General features: G+C 39.7%; 1 protein-coding gene across 1 annotated transcript; it reads left to right on the top strand.

Annotated features, from left to right (window-relative positions):
* The first annotated feature begins 653 nt into the window (after nucleotides 1-653).
* Nucleotides 654-23,449, top strand: IGSF11 (immunoglobulin superfamily member 11). Its single transcript, XM_044914202.1, is given in 7 exon segments — nucleotides 654-707; nucleotides 2,101-2,139; nucleotides 2,141-2,309; nucleotides 5,036-5,191; nucleotides 20,512-20,634; nucleotides 21,521-21,587; nucleotides 23,005-23,449. Coding segments are annotated over 7 exon segments (1,038 nt in total). The 5' UTR covers nucleotides 654-668.
* The last annotated feature ends 1,158 nt before the right edge of the window (nucleotides 23,450-24,607 follow it).

Below are 24,607 nucleotides of genomic sequence, written 5' to 3'. Positions count from 1 at the left end.
AACTGAGCCACCCAGGCGCCCCTATAGATCATTTTAGAGAGAATGGAATTTACCAATCCATGAACACTGCAAATCTGTCCATTTTTGGTCTTATTTGGTTCCTTTCATTAGCATTTTATAATTTTTAGTATATAGATCTTACATATTTTGTTAGATTTATATGTAAACATTTAATTTTAAGTGTGCTATTGTAATGATGCTCTTAAAAAAATCAATTTCTCATCCCTCCTCACCATTGCAATTTTGCTCAAACCCTATCAGTCATCTTCTCCCATGTTGTATTTGAATCTGGCCAAATACCAGCTACTTCCTTTCTTACAAAATAAAGTAAGTAGCTGCTAAAATTTTTCATTTGTGGTTTCTAAGAGATAAAGGGATGAACAATTTTTATTATTTTGAGTCAGTGATTGGCCAATAGTTGTTCAGTAAGACTGTCATGTTAGTCTGCTTACATTCCTAATAACGTAACACACAAACCTTTTCTCAAGAGGTTTGGTCTGTTGGGAAAGGGTGAGCCCATAACCTTTCTTCTCTCCTCTGCAGGTGTCGCAGCTTCCCTGGAAGTTTCCGAGAGCCCTGGGAGTATCCAGGTCGCCCGGGGCCAGACGGCAGTCCTGCCCTGTACCTTCACTACCAGCGCTGCCCTCATTAACCTCAATGTCATTTGGATGGTCATTCCTCTCTCCAATGCTAACCAACCTGAGCAGGTACTTCTGTTTCATTCCATGCTACCTCTCAAACATTAATCTTTTCAGAAGAGGTGGGTAGAAAACCATCCTGAGTACATATTTGATTCTAGAATAAGGTAGCACTTTCAGTGAGCCTGCGCTGTTTTAAATCTTACTCCTGTGTTATTAGTCAACTATCAGAAGAGATTATCCTCTTTTTAAGAGACTTTTTTTTTTTTTTAACAGATGTCAAGGGACTTCTGAGAATTTTATGTAGGAACCTGGAATTTTATCAAAAGGCATTGCTGATAGGAAATACCAAGACAGAAAAAGCAAAGTACACTTTGACAGGAAGGGACTAACACTGACACAGGTGGATGAGGGTGTGTTTTAGAGACAGTGATAATGTTAAGGAAGTAAAATTAGATAGTAGTACTTGATTTATTTGGCTAATTTCACAAGTGTTTTAAAATAAACACAGCCAGGCATATTAGCCAGCCTCAAAGAGTCTCAGATAAATTAGGGTACATGAAAACAGAAGCTACTACCCAATTACGGGTAAAAGACCCATAATTTGTATTAACCATTGCAGAAAATGATGCTCAGAAAATTAATGAATAGTAATCATGATTATACCTTTATTCCCAAAGATAATTTATTACTGTTACGAAGCTTTACTGCTTCTGTAAGCTTATTACTGCCTAAAAATATCTGATAAGCTAAATTTTCTGATATGAATTCAAATATGTATATTTAATAGGAGCTTTTTTGTTTCTTCAAACCATGGAATTTATTATAATTAGACTGAGCCTTTGAGATCATTTTATTCAACCTTATCATTTCAGGAGGCAAGGAAAGACTTGACTGTAGTTACTCAAACATTTACAGATAGAGCTGAAATAGAACCAAGTTTTCATTCTCAGCCCACAAGGCTTTTTGTAACACCATCCTGAGTCCTGTCTCATGAATAGTTAACTTTGATAATAGAAATTGACGAAAGAAGAGTCATAGACCTACAACTCTTCTTCCCTTTTATGACATTCATTTATATTCAGGCTATCACTGTGATCTATCATTTTGTCACCTTAGTAAGCATGAGAATGGCAGTGCTGATTTTTTAAACTTTTTATTTTGGAATTATTTGAATAAAAATATTTACGGGCTGATAGTAAGATTGCATTCAAGACATTTTCTATATTGTGATGACTTAGACAAGGGAACAGTGTTATTCCAACTTGGGATATGAGAATTTAAAATCCCAGAATATACCTATGCACGGTGCTATAGTAAAAAGCAGGTGACAGCTATAAGATGAGAAATACGGTATTCCAATGTTTGGTGCAGTCTACTATCTACCAGTTAGTTATTGTTATGTGCTATGTGTCTAGAAGGGGGTGTAGTGGCTTATTTATTTATTTGCTTTCTTTTTCAGGTCATTCTGTATCAGGGTGGACAGATGTTTGATGGTGCCCCCCCGGTTCCATGGTAGGGTAGGATTTACAGGCACCATGCCAGCCACCAACGTCTCTATCTTCATTAATAGCACTCAACTATCAGATACAGGCACCTACCAGTGTTTGGTCAATAACCTTCCAGACAGAGGGGGCAGAAACATTGGGGTCACCGGTCTCACAGTTTTAGGTGAGTGACAGGATGTTCCAGGCATCTTGGCTTTGTTTATGATACGACTTTTCTCTTGAGCATATTTATTTCTGCCCATCCTTCTACACACTTGCTCTGATCATGTCCTTTTCTGGTCTCCTCTCCTGTCTGCCCTGTTTGGACTCTGCTTCTCTCTGCTTTTTACACATAATCTTCACATCCGTTTCTCCACTTCTGGTGGCTCTCTAAAGCTTCCTAAATGATTTGTTCTGAAAGTGGAGAAAGGGTGTAAAATACTATCACAAGTGGCCTCTCGCTTTTCTCCAGCGTTTATGGGATAGGACTTATCGTTGAGAGCAAGTTAAATCAAGAATCATTTATTCCGAGTATGAAGTAGAAGTTTCAGCACATGTGAGAAGAAAATGATTATTTCATGTCTACGTAACACTGAGTAGGCTCCCCACAGTTCTCGGCTTACACCTAATGTCCTGGTATAATTTCAGTAAGACCTCCTTTTACTCTGAAAAGTCTAAGAATGGTAAGTTATTTGATCAATTTGGTCTTAGTACTGAGACCATACAGATTTAGGGTCTTTTTCAAGGTGGCATAGACAATGAACAATAAAGCTAAGATTAAAATGTAGATCTCTTGTCTCAACCAGGTACTTCTCCCATTATATGGTATAGTTAGACTATCTCATACTAAATTAAGTCCATTGCCTCCTAAATGCATACTTGTGGTAGAGAAGGCTGATGCTGTTGATTGTCCTCCAACCTATTCATGTCTCAGAATCTACTCCCTTATTCCTTGGCAAATTTTGCCCTTCTGTTTCCCTCCCATTGTTGAGTTATTTGAGAATATCAGTACTGGGGCTTTTTGCCATTTTCCCTCTTTGGGTGACAATATGCTATAGCCTTGGTGCCTTGTTTTCCTAGTCTTCAAACAAAATAAGAAAACTAAGGACCAGGTTGGGGATTTCTATCCTAGAAATACTGTAATATGGTTAAAATCGTAGAATTTTTAATTATATTATTTTTATATCATGTATGTTACATTATATTTTATATATTGTATATTTATATTATATAGAATGTTTAATTACACAGAGATTTTTATTAAATATGGAGATTTAAAAATACTTGGGTACTGAATACAGAGTACTGATGGAATTTCAATGTTTTTCTGACGTTTATACCTCTAAGTTAGGTACTATCTTCCCACAGTATCTAAGTTTATTTTTTCAATTTTTAAAGGAAGAAAAAAAGTGCCTTAATTTATCTTATAGTTACTGCTACCTTCAAAGAATTATTTTGGGTTTCCTTGACAGCATCATGGTGGCAATGATGAGAGCAGTAATTGAGGAGATTGGTTTACCCCATCAGAGCAATTATGATTCTCTGAGATTTTTTACTTTTCCTACCTTACACCCTTTCATCGTTCTCTCTGCCCCCACCCGCTTTCTTTCCTGGTTCCTCTGTCTACTGCACTTATCTGTTATGCATTCATACATTCATTTTTGAAAGGTTGAACACATTTGTTGAAAAGTCATTAGCAAGTACATCATCACTTGGATTTAAACTTTACTTTTTATGTACCCCAGCACGAGACTCCAAGCTGTGGCCTTAGTTTATATTTTTATTTGCTTGCATTCCTACTGCAGAGCACCACCTTCTTCCTTTACTGCCCTTTTTGGGTAATTTTTTATTTCGTGTCCTTTGTGTCCTTATTTGCCTTAACATGTCCACTGAGTTACAACCAAGCAGTAGACATACATGAACCTCACTCTAACTTCCCCCACTACAAAGCAGAATAGTATAAATTAGGCCTATCTGGTTTTTGTTTGTAAAGTAACAAAGAACCTTGTTCAGAGAGTAGCTGCCTGGGTCAGTGGTTGCTCTTCCTTGAAATATCTTTTCTAAAAGTGGCTTCTTTCAGGAATTAAAAATATTTTTTAATTGTGGTAAAATACACACAACATGAAACTTGCCATCTTGGCCAGTTTTTAAGTGTACGGTTCTGTGGTGTTAGGTGCATTCACATTGCCGTGCAGCCATTCTCCAGCACTCTTTTCATCTTGCAAAACTAAAACTCTGTGCTCATTAAACAATGTTTCCTTCTCCTACCAGCCGTGGGTAACCACTTTTTTATTTTCTGTTTCTGTGGATTTGACTACTCTAGGTGCCTCACAGAAGTAGAATAATTCTCTTTTTACGACCGCCTTATTTCACTTAGCATAATATTCTCAAGGTTCATCCACGCTGTAGTATGTGTCAGAATCCCCTTCCTCTTCAAGGCTGAATAATATTTCATAGTATGTATGTACCACATTTTGTTTATCTGTTCGTCCATCCATGGACACTTGGGCTGTTTCCATCCTTTGGCCTCTGTGAATCATGCTGCTGCATACATGTGTGTGCTCACTAATGTCTCTGAAGGCCATCTGTGGGCATAAAGACCTTAAACATTCTTCTTTAGAGGAAGGAGAGTGAAACCAAGACCATAAGATTCCTTGAAAATAGAATGAAAGGGTGTAGCCCCTTTTATATGTTTGCCCCCTGCGTGCTGAAGTTGGGGGTCCTGCACCTGTGCCCAAGCTCCGTGAATAGTACCTGACAAGCCACGGGCTTCCCTCATGAGGTAGTCTTCTGGTATGTGTCCTACAAACATTGTTCTCTGAGGTTCCAGCGCCCTGAATGTTGATGTTCTCTCCATCATCAGTCGGCTTACAGTAAATGCATCTTTATTCCTTACTCTTCCTATTATAGTTCCCCCTTCTGCCCCACACTGCCAAATCCAAGGATCCCAGGATATCGGCAGCGATGTCATCCTGCTCTGCAGCTCGGAGGAAGGCATCCCTCGGCCAACTTACCTTTGGGAGAAGTTAGACAATACCCTCAAACTACCTCCAACAGCCACTCAGGGTATGTATGGTGTTGCTTTACCCATTTGATCAGTTACCATGCCAAATTAAAATTCTAAGACTCATGAAATAATTAAGTTTAATCGATTTTGAAAATAACACACGGTATTTGTAGCTGCTGAAAAAGCTATCTAAATCATTTTGCGTTTTCAACTTTAAAGAAAATAAAACATTTTCTCTCTCATGTGCTGCCTTTATGTATCTCATCCAGTGGTAACTATGTATGGAAATTCCATTCTATTACATAATGTGAAGATTTAAAATAGCTAAATGGTACCTTCTTTGTATTGTTAACTGTAAGATAATCCTTGAAGTTTATAACTGAGAAGCCACTTTCTTCTTGAGGCACAGTTGCCTCTTTTAGTATGAGAAACATCAGCATGATCATGGGGGGTCAGTCATCCTGTTTTCAGCCTCAAGTCTAGTTAGAGGAAGAAGATGGGAAAGAGAACAGGAAAAGACCTCAGATCATGGGAGAACCAGGAGTTGATCACACCAAACAGGTAAAGAAGGAGGAGACATGAGTGTCATCGATGATTTTCTACATGTAAATCCAGCGATTTAAATTGGTTAATAAAGGAAATACTCTAGAAAATTTGAGGAAAACTGATAAAATAGAATGAGGGAAAATTATATAATTATATGTAAAATCTTCTATTCCAAGAAAATAAAATTTAGTGGCCTTGAGTGTTGCATCATCTGTGATACCGGCTATGTTTCTGGTAGCATTCTCAGGGCAGGTGTATAAATCTTAAGTTAAAGAGTCGGCAGTTAACGAAGGGGGGTCCCAAACAACCTGAATTATGGCTGATAAGCTTGAATCGTATTGATGGTCGACGGCTGTCATCGAAACGCAAAGTCCTAACTTGTGTGGTAAAGGTAGCATGTGAAAGAACCAGGGCCACCAGCCCTGTAAGAGCCTGTAAATTTTCTGTAAGAATCCCAACAGAAATATTAATGGACCTTTCCATCATTTTTTAATTTACTCAGCCCAAAATTAATTATTTAAAAAAACTTCTCAGTGACAGGGGCATAATAACTTTTGGCTTACTCTGGTAATGATGATTGCAATACCGTTGTTCCCCATGGATTGCTAAATTGCTAAATGTTTCAGCCACACTGTGGGGTAAATAGCTTTTTTTGTGAACTAACTTGTTAATCTCACTATTTACATGTAAGTGGCATGTTTAATCTAGCTCTTGTGTTAAAATCCTGAAAACCATATTTAAATTCCAGATTTTTCCAGTATGTATTTCAGTGACAGTTTACCTCTCTGGGCCTGTGTAGCCTTTTTTTAAAATAAGGGGATTAAATAATCATTTACAAGGTTCTTTGTATCAGCACTAAGATTCTATGATTCATATTAAAAACATTTCTGTGAAATATTGGGCTGAGTTTGGAATTACAAATGAATGCTAAGAGTGGTTGTTTGTATGTAAGTTGAGAAATACACTGTAGGAAGAGCCTATCACATCTCTTTGTCTGAATAAATGTATCAGTCAAGTTTTTTGGTATCTTCTTTGCAACTTAAATATTTTTTAGTACTTTAGGTAGGAAAGTGAACTTGAATGCTAAAGAAGAAAATGTTTGGCTTTTGTAATTCAAACTCTGGATTAGTTATCAGAATTACTTTGAATAACTTCTTTTATCATAATAATGCACATTAAGTGAATCAGATTTTTTATTTAAATTTACCTCTTGGTACTGATATTAATAAAGAGATCTCAAAATAGTATATAATACCAAAATAACAGATTTTAAAAACACTTTACTAATATGGTTGCAGGTGTTTAATATAAACTCAAGATGTATTCTCTGAGAAAAGAATATTTGACATCAGGGAAGGGCACTCTAGAAGTCAAATTAGTGACAGGGGCATAATATTTGGGGATTAGAATTGTCCTTATGTGTAGGGGCTAGCTTGAAGGAGCTCCTTCTGGCCAAATCTGGGACAATTTGAAAATTAAAATAAATGTATAATCTATTGAATAAAATGAAAATCCCCAAATCCTTGCTGATATGCATAAATAAATGGGAGAGAAGGAAATGTGTTTTCTTAGAGTTAGAATGACAACTGATGTTTGTAGAAGGAACAGTGGAGATTGAAAATCACCATTGGTGTCAAAATAGTGGGCAAAAGTTTGATGAGGAACTAGATATTTACATAGTTCCAAAGTGTGCCCCTACATATTCCTTATTAATTATAAGGTAACTTTATAATGGAGAGACCTGGTTGATACCACTTTAACCGAGTGATCAAAGTGAACATTACCAATACTGTTAGAAACTGATATCCTGTGCCTACTAATATATGTGTGCCTTGAGAAGGACACAGCATCATTTCTGTGGTATTCTGTGTCACAAACACCTAATCTGAATCCAGTCATGAGGAAGCATCAAACGGCGCTGAAGACAAAACTGTTCCAGATTGAAAGAGACTAAGGAGTTAAGAAAATACAGTGCAGAATCCTGGATGAGAATCTGGCCGGGGGAAGAAAGAGCCATAAAGGACGTTACTGGTAGGGCTGATGGAATCTGAGTGTACACTGTAGATGGGATAATACTACCGTATTGATGTTAAATTTCTTCACTTTGGAACTTGTACTGCGATTATGTAAGGAATGTCTTTGTTCTTAGGAAATATGAAGTGCTGTTTGGGCCGTGCTTCTGAGGTCTGCACAACTGGCCCAGGTTTCATTGAGTGTCTGGGCCTGTGTCTCAGTTCACCAACACCTGCCTCAGTGGCTCACAACTGGGGCAATTGTATTTGGCAGTATATGGAGACATTTTTGGTTACCACAACTGATACAAGCGGGTGCTACCAGCAGCTAGTGGGTAGGGGCTAGGGATGCCACCACAATAAAGAATTATCTGGCCCATGGGGCACCTGGGTGGCTCAGTCAGTTGAGCATCCAGCTCTTGATTTCAGTTCAGATCACGACCTCACGGGTTGTGAGATTGAGCCCTATTTCTGGCTCCATGCTCAGCACAGTCTGCTTTCCCTCTCCCTCAGCTCTTCCCTCCCCCCCAACTCGTTCTCTTTCTCTCAAATAAATAAAATCTGAGAAAAAAAAAAAGAATTATCTGGCCCAAAATGCCAATGAGTGAATGACATTAATATATTTTCTTTTTTTTTTTTAAAGATTTTATTTATTTATTTGACAGAGAGAGACACAGAGAGAGAGGGAACACAAGCAGGGAGAGTGGGAGAGGGAGAAACAGGCTTCCCGCAGAGCAGGGAGCCGGATGCGGGACTCGATCCCAGGACCCTGGGACCATGACCTGAGCCAAAGGCAGACGCTTAATGACTGAGCCACCCAGGCGCCCCCATTAATATATTTTCTAATGTTAAATATCCTTGCATTTCTGGAATAAAGTCTGTATGATTGTGATTATTTTTTAATAAACTGCTCCATTCGGTATGCTAACATTTTAATAGAATTTTTGCATTTGTGATCATAAGTGAGAATGGCTTATGGTTGTTTTTTTTTTTTTTTTTCCTGTCTTCCATTGCCCAGGTTCAATTTTAGTATCAGATTATATAAGGGTCTCATAAAATGAGTTAGGCAGTTTTCCCTCTTTTTCTATACTCTGATATAGTATGAATAAGATGGAGATTATTTGATGATTTTGTAAATTTGCCTATAAAAGCTTTGCCTTGCTGTTATATTTTGTTGGTAGCTTTTTGACTACTGACTGCTGTTGGTAGATATTTTTCTAGTGATATAAGTTTACTTAGATTTTCTATATCTTCTCCATTTTTTTTTCTTTAAGATTTTATTTATTTGAGAGAGAGAAAAAGAGTGCATGCATGGCTGGGGAGGGGAAGGAGAGAGGGAGAAACAGACCCCCCACTGAGCAGGGAGCCCCATCTAGGGCTTGATCCCGGGACCCTGAGATCATGACCTCAGCCAAAGGCAGACGCTTAACCGGTTGAGCCACCCAGGCACCCCTCTTCTCCATTTTTCTAGAAAACATCTTTTTTTGTCTGAGTTTATACATATTGGCATCAAGTTGTTCATATATTCTATGAAGTCAGGAGAGTGTATTTAAGAGTGCAGGTTCTGGAGTCAGAGGACGTGATTTGGAATCCTGGCTCCGGGGATGACTGGTTATGTGACCTTGTGCCTTAGTTTTCTTACATGTGAAATGAACACAATAATACTAATTCCCTCACAGGGGTGGAATAAAGATTAAATGAAAACACGTGTAAAACCTTTAGAACAGCATTTGGCATGAATAATAAGCATTTATTAAATACTAATGTTTCTATTATCATTAGTATTTTCTTGTATATTTTAAAACTGTTATATTCCCTTTTTCATTATTAATTCTGTTTATTTATGCTTTTTCATCTTATTTTTTGGATCAATCTTGTTAAATCAAGCTTTCGATTTTATACTTTTGTATACTGATATTAATTCTGTTGTTCATTTATTCATTCAACAAATATATGGTAGACACCTACTAGGTTCCAGACACTGTTCTAGCTGCTGGAGATACAGTGGAAAACAGAACAGAAATACTTCTTTCCTTGATATCAAGAACTTACTTTCTAGTGGGTGGAGACTGAATGTAACGAATCAGTAAATCGCAGTTTATTACCATATGATGCCTTCTGGGGGGAAACATGGAGGAAGGTAAAATGGATTCGTTGGGGCATGAGTTCTGCTGCAATGTTGAATAAAGTGCTTAGGGTAAATCTCACCAAGAGGATGATACTCTAAAAATGATGTAAAAATGATGAAAGAATGAGCTTTGTGAATATGGGGGCTGGAGAGTATTCCAGGCAGAGGGAAAAACCATCTGAAAGCCTTGAGACCAGAGTGCGCCTCATGTTTTGGATGAACAGCAAAGAGGGCAGTGTGTTTTTGAGTGGAGCAAGCGAAGCAGAGGATAGTAAGAGCTATGATGTCCAGTTACAGGTGCTAGGATGGAGATACAGACACACCTCACAGATATTGTGGGTGTAGTTGCAGACCACCATAATAAAGCAAATACCATAGTAAAATGGGTCAAGTGAATTCTTTGGTTTCCCAGTGCATGTAAAAGTTATGTTTGCATTATACTGTAGTCTGTCAAGTGTGCAATAGCATTATCTCTAAAAAAACAATGTATGTACCTTAATTTAAAAGTACTTTATTTCTAAAATATGCCAACCATCATCTGAGCTTTCAGTGAGTTACTATCATTTTGCTTTTGGAAGGTCTTGGCTCCGACTTGATGGCTGCTGACTGATGAGGATGGTGGTTGAGGGTTAGTGTGGCTGTGGCAATTTCTCACGATAAGACAACAATGAAGTTAGCCACATTGATTGACTCTTCCTTTCATGAATGCTGTCTTTGTAGCATGTGATGCTCTTTTGATAGCATTTTACCCACAGTAGAACTTCCTTCAAAATTGGAATCAGTTCTCTCAAACCCTGCCACTGTTATGTCATGTAAGTTTATGTCATATTCTGAATCCTTTGTCATTGTTTCAGCAGTCTTCATAGCATCTTCGCCAGGGGTAGATTCTATCTCAAGAAACCACTTTCTTTGCTGATCCATAGGAAGCAGCTGCTCATCCTTTAAGAATTCTATCATGAGATTGCCCCAGTTCAGTCACATCTTCAGCTCCACTTCTAATTCTACCACCTCTGTACTTACTTCCTCCACTGGGGTCTTGAACCCCTCAAAGTCGTCCGTGAGGGTTGGACTCAACTTATTCTAAACTTCTGTTAAGCTATTTGACTTCTTCCTAGGAATCACGAATGTTTTTAATGGCTTCTAGAATGGTGAGTCCTTTCCAGACTCAGATCCATCAGAGGAATGACTACCTATGGCAGCTACGGCCTTATGAAATGTATTTCTTAAATAGTAAGACTTGAAAGTCAAAAGTGCTCCTTAATCCATGGTTGGCAGAATGGATGTTGTATTAGCAGGCACAGAAACAACATTAACCATGTTGTCTATCTCCATCAGAGCTCTTGGATGACCAGATACATTGTCAGTGAGCAGTGATATATATATATATATATATATATATATATATATATATATATATATATATATATATTTTTTTTTTTTTTTGACAGAGAGAGACACAGCGAGAGAGGGAACACAAGTAGGGAGAGTGGGAGAGGGGGAAGCAGGCTTCCCGCGGAGCAGGGAGCCCGATGTGGGGCTCGATCCCAGGACGCTGGGATCGTGACCTGAGCTGAAGGCAGACACTTAACGACTGAGCCACCCAGGCTCCCCAAGCAGTGATATTTTGAAAGGAATCTTTTTTTTTTCTGAGCAGTAGGTCTCAACAGTGGGCTTAAAATACTCAGTAAACCATGTTGTAAACAGATGTGCTATCATCTAGGCTTTGTTGTTCCCTTTATAGAGCACAGGCAGAGTAGATTTAGGATAATTCCTAAGGGCGCTAGGATTTTCAGAATGTGAATGAGCATTGGTTTCAACTTCAAGTCACCAGCTGCATTAGCCCCTAACCAAAGAGTCAGCTTGTCCTTTGAAGCTTTGAAGCCAGGCATTGACTTCTATTTATGAAAGTCCTAACTGGCATCTTCTTCCAGTAGAAGACTATTTTGACTACATTGAAAATCTGTTGTTTAGTGTGGCCACCGTCGTGAATTATCTGAGCTAGATCTTCTGGAATATTTGCTGCAGCTTCTCCATCAGCACCTGCTGCTTCCCTTTACCCTTTCATGTTACGGAGACAGCTTCTTTCCTTAAACCTCGTGAACCCACCTCTGCTAACTTCCGACTTTTCTTCTGCAACTTCCTCACCTCTCTCAGCCTTCCTAGAATTGAAGAGAGTTAGAGCCCTGCTCTGGATTAGGCTTTGGCTTAAGGGAATGTTATTGCTGGTTTGATCTTCTATCCAGACCACTAAAACTTTCTCAGTATCAGCAGTAAAGCTGTTTTGCTTTCTTGTCACTCATTTGTTCACTGGAGTAGCACTTATAATTTCCCCCAAGAGTTTTCCCTTTGTATTTACAAACAACTTGGCTGACTGTTTGGTGCAAGAGGCCTAACTTTTGACCTATCTCGGCTTTCAACATGCCTTTTTCACTAAGCTTAATCATTTCTAGCTTTTGATTTAAAGTAGAGATGTGTGGCTCTTCCTTTCACTTGAACACTTAGAAGCCATAGTAGGGTTATTAATTAGCCTGTCTCAGGGAAGAAGGAGACCTAGGGTGAGGGAGAGAGATGGGAGAATGGTCAGTCACTGGAGCAGTCAACACACACAAAACCTTTGTCCATTAAGTTTACTGTCTTATATGGGTGCATTTCATGGCACCCCCAAACAATTACAAGAGTAACAATCAAAGGTCACCATAACCAATATAATAATAATGAAAAAGTTTGAAATATTGTGAGAATTACCACAAGGTAACACAGAGACACAAAGTGAGCAGATGCTCTTGGAGAATGGTACCAATACACTTGTTCAACCCAAGGTTGCCACAGTCCATCAATTTGTAAAAAATTCAGTTATCTGTGAAGTACAATAAAACAAGGTATGGCTGTGTATCTAATGAGAAACTTGTTAATTGTATTATTCAAATATTCTTTATCTTCACCAACATTTTATCTGTTTCAGTTATTATTTTATGAGAGAGATGTGTTTAAAAGTCACACAGTAGGATTGTGGATTTGTCACTTTGTCCTTGCAGTTATTGCCAATTTTTTTTTTACGTACCCTCAGTATTTGTCGTTATCTGCTTACAGAGTGTTATATTGCCCTGATTTTCTATGCTTAATATGCATTTTTGCCTTATTTTAATTGTTATTAAAATTCCTACAGTAGGTTTCTTTGGTTAATTTTTGCTGGTATGTTTCTATTTTATGGTTCATTTACTTTCAGGTTTCCATGTTTTAAGTTTTAGGTGTATTGCTTGTAAGCAGCATGTGTTTGGATTTAATTTGGTTTTCAATCTACAATCTGAGAGCCTTGTTCTTTAGCTGATTGGATCCATTTATGTGAATTGTGATAATGGATATAGTTTGATTAATTTCTAATATTTTATGTTTTTTATCTACCAAGCTTTTTCTTTTGCCCTTTCTCCATACTGTCTACTGATTATTTCAGTGTGGTTTTTTTTTTTTTTTAATCATGCCTTTTTCCTTCATTGTTCCTAAGGAATCATCCGTTGTCCTCATCCTTTCATAATTTAATACAGTGAAGAGAGGTGATTAACTCTCCTGCTTGCTGCTTGCTTGAGAACTCTGCAGAACTTAGTATGGAGAACTTAGATGGAGCAGGAGAGTGTCTCAGACATTACTGTAGTCCAACACTGTCATGTTACCAAGTTTGTCCAGGGTCTACAGAGAAAGCACTCCCATTCTTTTGCCACATTTGAAGCCTCAGGAATCTTGATTCTCCTTGAATTGCCCCTGCTGATTCCCTTCCCAGTGAGTGTTTCCATAATTCTTTCATGGGGAGTAAAATAGTTCTCACGCACTTCAGCTGCTGAATAAATAGGTACTTATTTCCTCCTTATCAAGATGTTATTCTGACTGAAGGCAAATTTTTCCTCTTTGTTTTTGCCCTCTGACATAAAGAAGCAGGCTCCGTGCAATGTTGAGTCCTCCCTCTTTAAAAATTAAATACCAGTAATTGTCACAGCTATATTGGTTTGTTTATACAGTTGTCCATTCTTTGAGTGTATGTGTGCCTGGGTATGCATATGTACACACAGACACAACCCTTATTCTGTGTAACTACTTAAGGGTAGAGTGTTTGGGAAAGTAGAGAAATAGAAACATAGAGACATATCTTTATTCTAGAGTTCACGGTTTAATGGGGGAGACAGAGACAGATAATTTTAGTACTACTGAATATCAGATGCTATAAAAGTGTTTACTGTTAACTTTTTTCTCCCCCAAAGAGTCTAGGAAGAACTTTATAGGGAAAGAGTTTCCTGAACAGAAATGCATCTTAAAGGATGAGTAGAAGTTTTACCAGGTAAAAGGGGATATTATTAGTAGAGGGAGTCATGCATACAGAACCTTACAAATGTAAAAGTTTGATGCTTTTAAGTGAGAAAAATATATGAAGCTGACATAAAGATTCATGAGGGTTTGGTGAGGGAGGAGGTTGGAAAGTTCAGATCCAGATTGTGAAAGGCATTGTAAAGCATTCAGGGGGGTTGGACGTTGTCTTTGAGACTGTGGGTGTTCCCAGGCATTTATAAAGCAAGAAAAGATATCCAGATCTGCATTTTAGAAACAGCTGCTGCAGTCAGGGTGTGAGATTGATAGCCTGGTCATAGATGTGACACTTTGATAATAGCTCCTTCATGAAAGGAAGAGGACTGGAACTAAGGCCCTTGTGATGGGGATGGAGAAGGGACGGGGAGGTGTGGGGGTAGGATTCAGGAGAGACTGAAGACAAAAAATCAACAAGACATGGGACTCGGAGAAGAGTCGGAGTTAACTCAGATCTTTCTGTCTTAAGCCCATTGAATGAATAACAACTGTATTAACTCAGAGAAGGAATACTTAGAGATTTGCTTAAGGAAGGTAGTGAGTGAGTTAGTGGTCCTCTGGGGGCCAAGATAATGATAAAAGGTAACATTTCTTGAGCACTAAGTACTATTCTTTGAGAATTAAAGCTTAACAGTCAACATAGAGATATATTGATTCAAAAGAATCCGCTGATGTCAAACTAAAAGCAAGAACACTCAGAGTCAACATTTCTGGGAACCTGGACAGAAGTGAGTAGGAGAGAAGCAGTCACGATCTGATCTAATCGGTCTTGCTTGTAGCTGTTGCCATGTTGTAAGTGTGTAGTTGTGCCCCAGTCTGTTGCTAATGGTGAGTCAGTCTTGCAAGTAAGTATTAATAAGTTTATATACATAGTATATTTTATACACATGCCATGTGAGTAGTATTTGGGAAATAACAAGTTTTAAAAGCAAAAGAAGTCCTTAGCTTGGTAATTTTGATGTGTGATTCTATGTAATGTTAATACTGGGGGTTCCAAATATTATATTACTCACATATTGCCCAGTAATGTTCATCATTGTTTTCCAGTGTTTGAATATTTGCTGTGGACTTCAGTTCTTTGTAAATACTTCAATAGCAGAAATGCAAAGAGAAGAAGTTGGGAATGTTGGTTTGGAAATACACTGACATGAAATCAGAAATGAATTTAAAATCTGAATTGGCAATAGTGGTATCTGTTTCAATGGCAAAGCGAAAGCAGAGCAAACAGACAAAATATTTTCATCATTAAATAAAAAAGAAGAGCTAATAGGAAGCAGCATGTATCCTAATGTGTGCCTCAAAGATACTTTGGATAGTCTCTTAATGGGGACAGATTCTTTCCCTGTCCTTTCTTCATCTACATCTTAATTCAACAAATATCAACACAAAAATGAAATAAAATTTTCTATGTCTGGAATATTTGGCATGAAAAAAGATCAAGATTATTGGATAGTACACTTAATGCTACATAGTGTTTTAAAATTTTCTTTTAGAATGACAGTTTAAATATTAAGTATTTGTGATATTTTTGAAATTTTAAATAGACTTTAATTTGGCATTTATTTTGTGATATTGTTCCCTTTTTTACTATTTTTTAATTATTAAATGTATCAGGTTGAGATCATTTTTACATAGTATTGAAGTATATACTTTTGTACTAATAATTGGTTCAAATAACAATAAATCATGTATTCATTATTATTTTTTTCTTACAGGATATTTCTGGAACTTTTTTTTTTTTAAGATTTTATTTATTTTTTGACAGAGAGAGAGACAGCGTAGAAGGAACACAAGCAGGGGGAGTGGGAGAGGAAGCAGCAGGCTCCCCTGCTGAGCAGGGAGTCGGATGCGGGGCTCGATCCCTGGACCCTGGGACCATGACCTGAGCCGAAGGCAGACGCTTAACCAACTGAGCCACCCAGGCATCCCACTTCTGGAACTTTTATATAAGAAATGATTGACTGTTTATTATTATGGCCACTCATTACTCCAAAGTACATAAGTCATATAAAAGTATAGAATAATTCATGATTTAGGAATTCCTGTCTCTCAACCTCAGATCCTGAGTATTAATATCTGTTGGGGATTTGGAGACATCCAACATTTTCCCAATTTCTTGACTGATTTTCCATATGATTCAGAAATATATGTAAGTTTCCCAAGTGTCGCCGGCATTCCCATACCGAAGCTTTATCAGGCACCATACTCTGCCTGTTGTGCGTATTACCTCATTTCCCCCTCACAGTGACCCACAATATGGAGGTTAGGTCGGTAGCTCTGCGTCACACGTGAGGAAACCAGCTGGTAGGTGGTAGGGCGGATCCCCGCCCAGGCTGTCTGAGCCTAGAACACATGCTCTCCGTCAGCGCACCATCCCCGAGGCAGTCAGAAATATGGTTCTGGCCTAAGGAAAAAGGATGGACGTGGAAATGGACATTTATATTTATTCCACTGTAATTCTGAAGGGCATCCTAGGCCAACTGCATAGTTCTTGTGAACTGACCGTGGGCTGTGATGTCATGTGTGCTTTCCAAACTGTGGTTCCACAGTTTCTATCCTTAAAAGAAAGAAGATTGTAAGAACATTTGTTTTCTAACTTCAGTTCAACAAAATTACTTCTGCACCAGAGCAGACGCAGTGAAGTGACAAATTGAGTTGAAGAATTAGTCCTTTTCACTTGAGGAAGAGCCCTGTGCTTGTGGCTGGAAGCAGCCTGGTGCTCGCTCAGGAGGGGCTCCCGTCCGCTCTGCCTTGACTACACAAACAGCCCTGTCCTGCTTCTGGCTGATCCTCTCTTATCAATGTGCCTCCTTCCCTGGTTACATTCTGAGTTAGCTCTAGCATGCTATGTCAGCCTCAGTTAGGAAGAATTTGTTCCATCAATCTGCATGTGCTGTCTGTGTTGATAGAGATAAAAGGAAGAACAGTGACTTCACCTTTGAAAAATAACCCTTTAAAAGCAAGAATCTTTAAAGTTTACCTCTTTCTACATGTCAGAATGCTGCTTTGTTCAGCTGTTAAAAGTTTCCTGAATTATCTCTGTGAAAAGGTCAACAACATTACTGGTTTGGTGTGAGCTGATCAAATTCCTAGAATTTCAGGGCTTAGGAAAACAGCGCCACAGTGTTTGGAATTGTAGGGCTAGTTGCCCAGAGATTATGGTTTTCTTGCCTGGTTACATCTGGTAAAGTATTGAAGATGGAGTTGGGCAGACGGCTTAGTTTAACACTCGCTGCAGTGTAACACTGCATGGTTAGGAAACATCCTGCCGATGCACCCTATGGAATACTGTGGTTTAAAATGCCTTACTAGAAAACCAAGTGTATGTATGGGGCCTATAAGCTTTGGACACGGAGACCTGATTTTATAGATTTCTGTACTGTGTAATCTTGAACAAATTGTGTGGCTCCTCTGAGCTTTTTCATCTTTGAAAAGTGGGGAATATAAAACAGGATTTTTTTTTTTTAGCTTTTTATTTGAATTCCAGTATAGTTAACATACAGTGTTATATTAGTTTCAGGTGTACAATATAGTGATTCAACAATTCCATTCATCACCTAGGACTCATCAGGTTAAGTGTGCTCTTTAATCCCCTTCACCTATTTCACCCATCCCCCACCCACTTCCCCTCTGGTAACCCTCAGTTTGTTCTCTATATAAAACCTAGGATTTTGACAAGTAGATAAGACAGATGTAAAACTCTTAGTACAGTACATATGATACATAGTAGACCCTAAAGAGAAGGTAACTCCTGTATTGAGCACCTTCCTGTGTGCCAGGTATCTTCTAAGGATGATGATGCAGTGATGAACAATACAAACCCAGCCCTCCCCCCCCTTTTTTTAGAGAAAGAGCAGGGGAGAGGCAGAGGGAGAGAGAGAATCTCAAGCAGACTCCCCACTGAGCAGAGAGCCCGATGAGGGGCTCAATCCCACCACCCTGAGATCATGACCTGAGCCGAAATCAAGTGTCGAAGGCTCTTGTCTTTAATGAGACAAGTAGGCAAGAAATGACACCAAATGGGGTTAAGTGCCAGCACTAGAGAACACATGGTGCTGAAGGGGGCATTTGATGAAGGCCTGGGAAAGCAAGTCAAAAACACAGGAGGAGAAAATAATTTCCTCCCAGACTGGCCCAACTATTGAGTGAATTCACTGAAAGGCTCTCACACATTGGTAGTCCTCAGAGTTGTTTGTTAAGGAAAAGGAAATAATACACAAGTGCAAAGTAACCACCAAATATATTGACTTGGTGTGTCCAGTACAATTCAAATGTCCAAATTCTTTGAGCGTCATGTTCTGAATAAATAAGATACCCATCTAATGTGGATTTGACCCTTTAAATGTTCCCATTAGGGGCACCTGGGTGGCTCAGTTGGTTAAGCCTCTGCCTTCAGCTCAGGTCGTGATCCCGGGGTCCTGGGATTGAGTCCCAAGTCGGGCTCCCTGCTCTGTGGGAAGCCTGCTTCTCCCTCTGCCTCTGCCTCTCTCCCTCTCTCTCTCTGTCTCTCATGAATAAATAAATAAAATCTTTAAAAAGAGGGGCGCCTGGGTGGCTCAGTCGTTAGGCGTCTGCCTTTGGCTCAGGTCATGATCCAGGGTCCTGGGATAGAGCTCTGCATCGGGCTCCCTGCTCGGCGGGGAGCCTGCTTCTCCCTCTCCTACTACTGCTCCCCCTGCTTGTGCTCTCTCACTTTCTCTGTCAAATAAATAAATAAAATATTTAAAAAATAAATAAATAAAAAGAAAAAAATGTTCCTATTAAGAACCAGAAACAAAAGCAAGAAAAAAATGTTCTTGGCTTGTTTATTTAAGTTAATTCCAGAAAGGTGCTCAATACATAATTATTTCTTAAATGACTTAACCAATAAGTGCATTCAGTGCTGTGGTTAGGTCTGCTTTTGCTGACCCATCTTCTCTGCTTCAGCCGTTGCTCTAGATAGAAATGAAGATTGCCAGCAGAAACAAGATAATGTTAGTTTCATGTAAAAATAGCCCTGGGTAGGGGGAGCTCCAGGTGTTGCCCTAGGAGCACATGGACGTGGTGCCAGAAACGTGCCATCAGGACGCTTTCCACTTCTAGATTTGCAGCTATTTTGAGTGGTTGAGATGACTGGATGTGTTATGTTCTGCCTGGGGGAGGCAGGGAAGCCTAGAGCTTAGATGTAAGACAGCCCACTGTCTAATTCCCATTTTGTGTGACTAGCTGTGTAACCTTATCAGTCTCCTTACCTGTTCAGTGGGATGAGTAATCATACCTCATAGCGTCGTTGTAAAGATTAAGATAATACTATAAAAGCTTAACCAATGCTTGGCACATAGTAATAGCAACTATTAATCTTAGTTTTTTATTATTACTATAATTTGCATTTTATTTACAAGAAATAAATAATCTATGCTAATGTTGATGAATTAATAAAGTATGAACTACTGAAACATCTCTGAGTAATATCAATGTGGTGGTCTTGAAAATGCACTGCTCATCCCCTGCTGTGGGGAACACAGTTGACAGCCCCAACTGCTTCCTCCAGAATCTACCACTGCTTTGCACCCAGACCAAGTTTCACCAGGGCTGCTCCCAACCAGTGACTGGGCACAGTGAGCCTGTGAATGCAGTCCTATTCCTGCAAGGTGTGGGACTCCTCTAACAGGTGATTTTAGCGCAGGGCCTCCCCCGCAGCCTGATGGAGACTTCCCTAACATGATGCTGCAATCTGAGATGCTCCCTGTCTGGCCCTCCTTCCTTGCCTCTCCCCTTCACAGGGTCCAGACCTGCATTGCAGTCAGAGGCTCTCCCACCCTCCCCAGCTTCCTCTCCCATTTCCTGAACTAGAATTTCTTCCACTAAACCTTTGGCTTATCTTGGGTGTCTGCTTCATGGAAGATCTGGGCTTATAGTTAAAATCGTTGTTGGAAGTAACAATCGACACCCTTGAGCACAGAGTGGATGTTTTCTCCATCAAGTATAAAGTGAACATGACTGTAATGAGTTTAGCTTCATCTTTAGGTTGTTGCATTTTCTTGGAATTGAAATTTGGTGTTACTGATCGTAGAGTCTCTAGGACAGGCCTTAGCCACTGTTTCCTCAGGAAGGGCTACCCACAATTAGGACCTCAGACTAATCATCAGATTAAGTTGTAAGATTGCACTTACTTAGGAAAGTCCTCCATGTCTTCGGGTCTTTCATGCGATGTGATTTTAGTCTTTTCATGAACCAAGAGAATCTCTTCGGCAAAGGCTATGGATGACTCTTCAGTGTTTATCTTTGTAGTTTCCTGCTGATTTCTTTGGTTTTCCAAATTTTTTCCCCCTACCTGCTCACTTGATTATGATTTTTGTGACAGACCAGGTCCAGGGGACAGTCACCATCCGGAACATCAGTGCTCTGTCTTCAGGCCTGTACCAATGCGTGGCTTCGAATGCCATCGGAACCAGCACCTGTCTGTTGGATCTCCAGGTTATTTCACGTAAGTATATAAAATTCTGGAACACCAAGATCTTTGTTAAACCAGGGAATGAAGAGTTTCTCTTAATTGTTTTTAGGTTGTTTGAAGATAAAATAGAAATTCTCTTGGTTTTATTAATTATTGAAATGTTCTATAAATGTATTAGTATACTTTTCAGCCTCAGCAATATGACATCTTTATGGCAGAATGTCTTTCTCCTCAGGGTCGTTAGAATCAAGTCAGTCGCTTGTCTTCAAGTGATTGCATAGTACTATTGACATTATAAAAACTTGTAATGATCTCATGGCCGCGGCAAGACCTTCTTTTATTTTCTCCTTATCCCTTTATAGCTGCTTAATTGTTAGGTGGCTGGGTCATAAATAAGCAGTGCAGAAATTTTCTCTTTATTTGAGAATTCTGGGTTATTTGAATTCCACTTAAAAAAGTAGTGACCTGGGTGGGCTGAGGTGAGCATTATCCCACTGATTGCCAGGGTTCCTCTGGGCAGATCAGACAGGTGAGCATCTCTGGCCTGTTCTGCTCTAAGTGTGGCTCTACTGAGTGGTGAGTCCTACACTGTTCGCTCATTCAGCAAGTGTCTGTGAGCCTACTGTGTGTTAGTCCCAGCCACCGAGGACGCGGACACTTAACCCGGGTTTACTTTTATAAGGACGCAACACTTCAGGCAATTTCGTGCATTTTAAGATGATTCAGTGGTAAACTTACATTATTTATGAAGTTGCATGAGTGTATGCTGCTATTTCTCTTTCTCTTGCTCTCTCTCTTTTTTGTTCTTTAAATCTACCTTAAATATATTTTGCAGCCCAGCCCAGGAGCATTGGACTAATAGCTGGAGCCATTGGCACTGGTGCAGTTATTATCATTTTTTGCATTGCACTAATTTTAGGGGCATTCTTTTACTGGAGAAGCAAACATAAAGAGGAGGAAGAAGAAGAAATTCCTAATGAAATAAGGTTTGTGTGTCAGACGATTTGTCCTACATGGCCAGTGTCTGTATTTCTATTAATTTTGGCAGCTAAGGTTTCTTTGCTAATCCAATGGCTGTGATGGCCAAGATAGTTCAAGTGGCCACGTCATATTTTCTCGTATGTTACATCGCTTTTCCTCACGATACTGCTCAGCTTTTTTTACTGGATCATGAAAGGGGAAGAGGGTCCAATATGTGCCCAACTAGGAGGACACCTGTGAAGAATTCCTTCACCTCCCATAGTTCCAAGATGGGTGGGGTTAAGGTGGCTGCCACAGAAGAGAAGTTAGTTTAGGAAATGTGTTTGACATTGGCATTTATAACAGAAGCTAGAAGGAACACCCCAAGAGCATTCCCGTACCTGTGTGCACAGCTCGGCCAAAGCAGTATGGCTTGCTGTGAGAGACAGTTCAGTCCGAACATCTTCAGAAAACAATGTGAAAATCCTCTTTAAAGAAAGTGACTCTTGGCATATTGTGGGGGTAGGGGAGTTCAAGCTCTGTCTCACATGGCACCACATATCCTTGTCAAAAACGCTTTAATGACTCCAGTCTACTTAGCATGATCCACATAGCCCTTCAGGATCTGACCTTCCCCTGCTTCCCTGCTCCTCTCTCACCGCTTCCATGGTCACTGGTGTTCCAGTCTGTTCAGTAGCTGCTCATGCCTCAGGGTCTTTGCTCAAGCCTCCACCCTCTTCCAGCACCAAACATCCACCTCTTTGCTAAATTACTTGATCTGATTCAAGACCTTCTCACAGAAGTTGACTCTCGTCCCTGTCCAACCTTTCAGACTTGGAGATGTTCTTGCTTTGATTGGCACTCATGTTTGGCCATAGGCTTCTGGGGTATAGGAGCTGTGTCTTTTTTTTTTTTTTTTTTACATGAAACACCTAGTAGAATGCCTGGTACTCAATAAATGTTGAATGAATTAGTTAACATCTTAAGTTAAATTAGTGACTTATCGTAGCCTCTTGTAATTCTTTACACAACAAGCTTAGTGTCTTTCTTCAAGGTCTGTTTTCCTATTTAGAGCAAAAAAATATATAGATAGATAGATAGATAGATACCCATACATATATACATACACATATATACTCACACACATTTTTTTTCCAGTTATATTGGAAAGTATAGTCTGAGAGATTTGACATTACTTTTTCTACCCTTGGCTATTGAGAAGTGGAGGGAACGTTTTTCTTGAGCATTGTCTCAAAGGGAATGAGTGTCAGAGCCGAGGCCACCAGGGCTGATGTATTTGCTTTCATGATAGTCTGGTCTGTCCTGAGGGTTTGTATCTCACAGACATACTGGCCTTAGCAGAAGACGAAAGAGTCCTGGGCAGGAGGGTAGGGTGACATTCAAGTAAATCCTGATGACAACTTTATTTTTATTCCTTTTCAGAGAGGATGATCTTCCACCTAAATGTTCTTCTTCTGCCAAAGCACTTCACACCGAGATATCCTCTTCAGAGAACAACACATTGACCTCTTCCAATACCTACAACAGTCGATACTGGAGCAACAATCCAAAAGTTCCCAGGAACACGGAGTCCTTCAACCACTTCAGTGACTTGCGCCAGTCTTTCTCTCTCCACTCAGGCAATGCCAACATCCCATCCATCTATGCTAATGGGACCCACGTGGTCCCAGCTCCGCATAAGACTCTAGTAGTGACAGCCAACAGAGGGTCATCCCCGCAGGTGGTGTCCAGGAGCAATGGCTCAGTCAGCAGGAAGCCTCGGCCTCAGCACACACACTCGTACACCGTCAGCCAAGCAACACTCGAGCGAATTGGTGCTGTCCCTGTCATGGTACCAGCCCAGAGTCGGGCTGGGTCCCTGGTATAGTACCTGGGCGGATAGAGTATTCAGAACAGGGTCAGTGGAGTGCCCCATGCGGGGTGGGGGGGGGGTTGGTGAGCAAGTGCTGGGAAAGAAACACTTTCCTTATAAGGGTACTAGTAAAAAGCACAAAGGAAAAGGCAGTGCTGTTACCTGGCCAGTGAAATTTGTGACATGAACTGGAATTCTTCATCTTGAAGACTCGTTTCCCCACCACAGATGTCCCAGCATTCTGTTCAAAAAACTGGATCTCAAAGATGTGCCAAGCCAAGAAAAAAGATATAAGAGCAGAGTAGCACTTAAAACCCAAACTACAGTCCAGATGGGCTTATTCTTTAATTCATGCCTAACTTAATAATTTTTCGAGAGACTAAAGTGCCAGGTGAAGTTTAAATAATGAAATTATTTAAAAATATAGTTGTCTTTATAAAAAATAATGAGCAACCCTGGGATCATCACGGTTCCCTCTTTTATCTAGAGGGCTTAATGGCATGAATGGTTCATATTGGTCCCAACAGGGCTGGCTCTTGTATCCTAGAATCAAAACTTTTTTACACAAACAAAATTCAGTAAGAAATGGAGGAAAACAAAAGAAACTTCTCTGAGAAGCCCCTTCCTATTTATTTATTTATGTCTTCCTAAACCATGAATTTCATATTTGGAATATTGCTATATTGACAGATTCTTGCCTGTCTGCGTTTTTCTAGGGTCTGTTCTGGGTCCATGACAATTACTGTTCATTATTTCCTGGAAGAATATTTTTTAAAAGAAAACTATTGTTGTTTTTTTTTTTAAAAAATACATGAGAGGCATAGGGCTGGGAAAGAAAAGACTATTATTAACAGCACGTTCAGTGATTGTGTTTGTGGGGCCCTGCGGGAGGTCCATCGGGCGAGAGAAGGAGCTGGGTTGAATGGGCCACGTAGGACCAGGAAGGCAGGTGTGAGGGACTGGAGCCTTCCTGGCAGCCTCTGAGCAGGGCTGGCCGGGGCTCCCTGGCTATCACACTAGGTTACCCTTAATGAAGGCAGCACCTGATGCCTTTTGTCCTGAGGGAGATAACTTTCTTCTTGTTTGACAAGTGGAGGTTAGTAGGTTGTTACAGGGAGGGCAGGAGTGGTTCTGTTGTTGTTTCCAAAATAATTCTTTTTGCAAAAGAGATAA

Source organism: Neomonachus schauinslandi, chromosome 1 (assembly GCF_002201575.2).
Source record: "Neomonachus schauinslandi chromosome 1, ASM220157v2, whole genome shotgun sequence".
Lineage (NCBI taxonomy): Eukaryota > Metazoa > Chordata > Mammalia > Carnivora > Phocidae > Neomonachus > Neomonachus schauinslandi.
The sequence above is the reverse complement of the archived record's forward strand: the minus strand, read 5'-3'. Positions and strand labels throughout refer to the sequence as shown.